Here is a 3,304-nt window from a genome sequence, read left to right as displayed (position 1 = left end):
AGTCTGCGCTTTATAAAAATGCATTAAATAAATAATTAATAAACTATTTAAAGGCTAGGTCGCGAAAGCATATTTTCGTCATCGTTGCTGGTGGTGATGCAGTGTTATCATCGTTTATATGCGCTTAATGATATGTTAGCCTGTAACCCGCATATAGGCTGCTCTCTTGAATTACACATGATGTACACGGGACTTATCTATTTCCACATATTATTTCTTACATTATTTTCATGGTGTTTCATATTTAGGTTTAGTAAGCTGAATGAACCACATGTTTTGATTAACTTTATTTGGCATACGCGCATCTCAGCATTGTCGTGAGCAGGCCTAGGTGTCCCAGCAGAACATCATGAGGGTGCACCGATCCTGCCAGGGAAACACGGGGCCCACAACCAGCCAATCGTGACAGATGACACTGGAAAATGTGGTATCCACTGGAGCACCTCCTATATGATGGTGAATTTCTCACAACCCATATCCCCCGCCCCCCTTGGAAATTTTCAAAATGTAAAGTGTGTGTCAGTTTCACAGGTATTGGTTCACATTTCACCCTGCATGGTGCCCCAACCTCATATCTCCTTTGGCTACTTTAACTGGATACTTGAGGCTGTGACTGTGAACCAGGCTCTCGTTTCCTTCGAGAAATCTCCCTTTGTATATCCTATTTTAATTTCGGGTGGTAAGTTCTAGGTAAGAAGCTCAAAAACTGTAAACTATCAACTTTCCTTTTAAACGAAGAGCCGTAGCGAAATCAGAACTAAGGACACACAAATCATAGCGCCTTGACGCCTTCTGGTATGTGCGCTCTTTGATAAATCTCATTACATTTCATAGTGCCCGAGTATTCGGTCTGGCAGCTATATTTGTTAGGGGACAAAGGTAGTAATGAAATAACTGAAATCCAAAGATTCCACACGATTCATTCTACAGCCCACAGGATATTTTGCCCTGAGACTTCAATGTATTGCAGAAATAGCATCTTACTTCATGAGATTTCTTTGTTTACCTAATTTTATATACACTGCTCAATTTACTTGTAGATAAAGATCTATTATTTCTAAATGTAGTAGCATTAAGTGACTAAGGAGCTTATTTTATACCATGTCAGACTGTATCTAAGTTCCAAACCCTATATCACCCCCTGCAGTCATTCTGGAGTGTTCATCCCCACTTCCTTTCAATAGTCCAGTGCACAGAGGAGAATCTTCGGTTTCCACTTGGGGTGTCCTGCTCCCCGAGCCCTCAGATATCATAAAGCACTGTACCAGCACTAGATAGTGCCAAGAAACCAGGGTGTCAGTGGGTGCACGTATGTCTTTGTGCCTGGATCAGTGCCTGCATGAATTGACGGAATGGACGCACGATGGGCGGCTCTCAGAGCATGCACTATGCAAAGGTCAAACCTCTTGGCTTGGTCAGTGCTATTGTTATGCAATCCCTCGTGGCTCAGTGCCATGCACCGTCAGTGCACAAAGCCTGGCTTCATTTACTTTTCATATCAGCAGCTTATCCAAACATGAGAGGGCAGCTCAGCCAGTGTGTCCTGCCCTGTAATGGTATATTTGTTCTGATGCCAAAGGCTGACGGGCAGCCATGACGGACACTCTCTGCCACTTTGCTCCCATGCTTAAAAACACATCTGTGTGTGGCACTAATGTGCCCACTGAAATAGAAGACTTTTAATAGCCCAGGAAGAAATTGCTGATGACTTTATTGCTTTATGGACGGCTCATGAAGGAAGGTATTGCAGCTCAACATCTCTAAGTGCCAATCTTTCTGGACCATTTACCCCCATCTTGTACACAGAGACAACAAGACTATTGTTTGACTGGCAAGCCGCCATGGGCTTTCACCGCCCTTTTTAGTATTTGTCTGCTTGCTGGTGTCATGCACTTTGCAGTGTGTGAGCAACTAGAGGGTCAGTCGTCGCCAGCGACAGGGATCTACCTGAGTGCTTCAGAGGAGGCACATCGGTGCTCTGAAAAAGAGCTCCTTTGTGGCCACGATCACTCGTGAAATAATGAGTTATCATGGATAAAGCACTGGAAGCATTGTCCCTGGTGATCTACTTTGTGACCTTGGTCTTGGGGTTACCCGCTAACCTCTTTGTGTTCTATGTCTTCTACAAGAAAGCGCGGAGCCGATTGACGCCTAACTTGATCTACATGATAAACCTCTGTGTCTCTGACCTGCTCTTCATCGTGTTCCTGCCTGTCAAGATCATAGCAACCATCAACAAGCAGTGGACCCTACCAACGCTGCTGTGCCCCATCTACCAATTTTTCCACTTCAGCACCATCTATGCCAGTGTCTACTTCCTCACCAGCGTGAGCGTTGGCCGATACCTCGGGGCAGCCTACCCCATCAGGTACAAAATCTACAAGAAGCCCAAATACTCCTTCTGCATCTCCATTGGGATCTGGTTCTTTGTCATTGGCCATTCCTCCTTCGCGATCTTCCTTGAAACTAAGTACAGCGCCAACGACACCATTTTCGTCAAAGAGACTGAGAAAGGTCTTGAGTGTTATGAGAACTTCACGAAGGAGCAACTAGCGATTATAGTGCCGGTGAGGCTGGAGCTGTCCATTGTCCTCTTCCTGATGCCATTGGCCGTCACCATCTTCTGTTATGTCCGCTGCATTCAGATCCTGATGCAGTCGCGCATGCACGCTGACCAGAAGAAGAAAGCTGTCCGGGTCGCTGTTAGCACCGTAGCCATCTTTGTCCTGTGCTTCGCGCCCTACAATGTCTCCCATGTGGTTGGGTTTGTGAAGGGGACAAGTGTGTGGTGGAGGAGTGAAGCTCTCCTGTTTAGCACCTGCAATGCCTTCCTGGACCCTCTCATCTTCTACTTCCTCTCATCAGCAGTGGACAAGGGTGTTGGTCACTTCTGGAAGTCCTTGCAGAAGACCTACATCTCCACCAAGCACCGGCTCTCATCAGTGTTTGTGGAGGAGGTGGTGAATGTCAAGCCTCAAATGGTGACAACACTGTCTAGTGCCCTCTGACGGTGACAGGTGGGTGACTGTCTGCGCCTCTTCTTGAACCTTCTCTGTATGGGAACCACAAAGAGGATTGTCAGAGGAGCAGTGGTACATCCTGTCCAGACCTGCCCACTGAATGACCTAGAAGGGTTTGACATTTTACCTGTGACACTTCCTCGAACACACTCCACAAGCCCTGTTTTTCAGCAGGGTGGCAGTGACATTGTCTAAGAGATGGATGGAACAGTTGAGATGAATCTGAATGGCTGCTTAAGGCACTATTTCTTTGATGCTGGACAGCACAGTTAATGAAGGGGGCC

General features: G+C 46.4%; 1 protein-coding gene across 1 annotated transcript; it reads left to right on the top strand.

The window, feature by feature from the left end:
* The first annotated feature begins 2,030 nt into the window (after positions 1-2,030).
* Positions 2,031-3,008, top strand: LOC147701196 (free fatty acid receptor 2-like). Its single transcript, XM_086929318.1, has one exon. It carries the CDS (start codon positions 2,031-2,033, stop codon positions 3,006-3,008), a length of 978 nt encoding a protein of 325 aa, XP_086785444.1.
* Positions 3,009-3,304: the final 296 nt, after the last annotated feature.

Source organism: Lissotriton vulgaris, chromosome 7, assembly GCF_964263255.1.
Source record: "Lissotriton vulgaris chromosome 7, aLisVul1.2, whole genome shotgun sequence".
In the NCBI taxonomy this organism is placed as follows: domain Eukaryota; kingdom Metazoa; phylum Chordata; class Amphibia; order Caudata; family Salamandridae; genus Lissotriton; species Lissotriton vulgaris.
This window is presented reverse-complemented; position numbering and strand designations above follow the sequence as displayed.

What these genes read in the sequence shown, in the direction of transcription:
- LOC147701196 (XM_086929318.1), top strand. Translation starts at nt 2,031, where the DNA reads ATGGATAAAGCACTGGAAGCATTGTCCCTGGTGATCTACTTTGTGACC.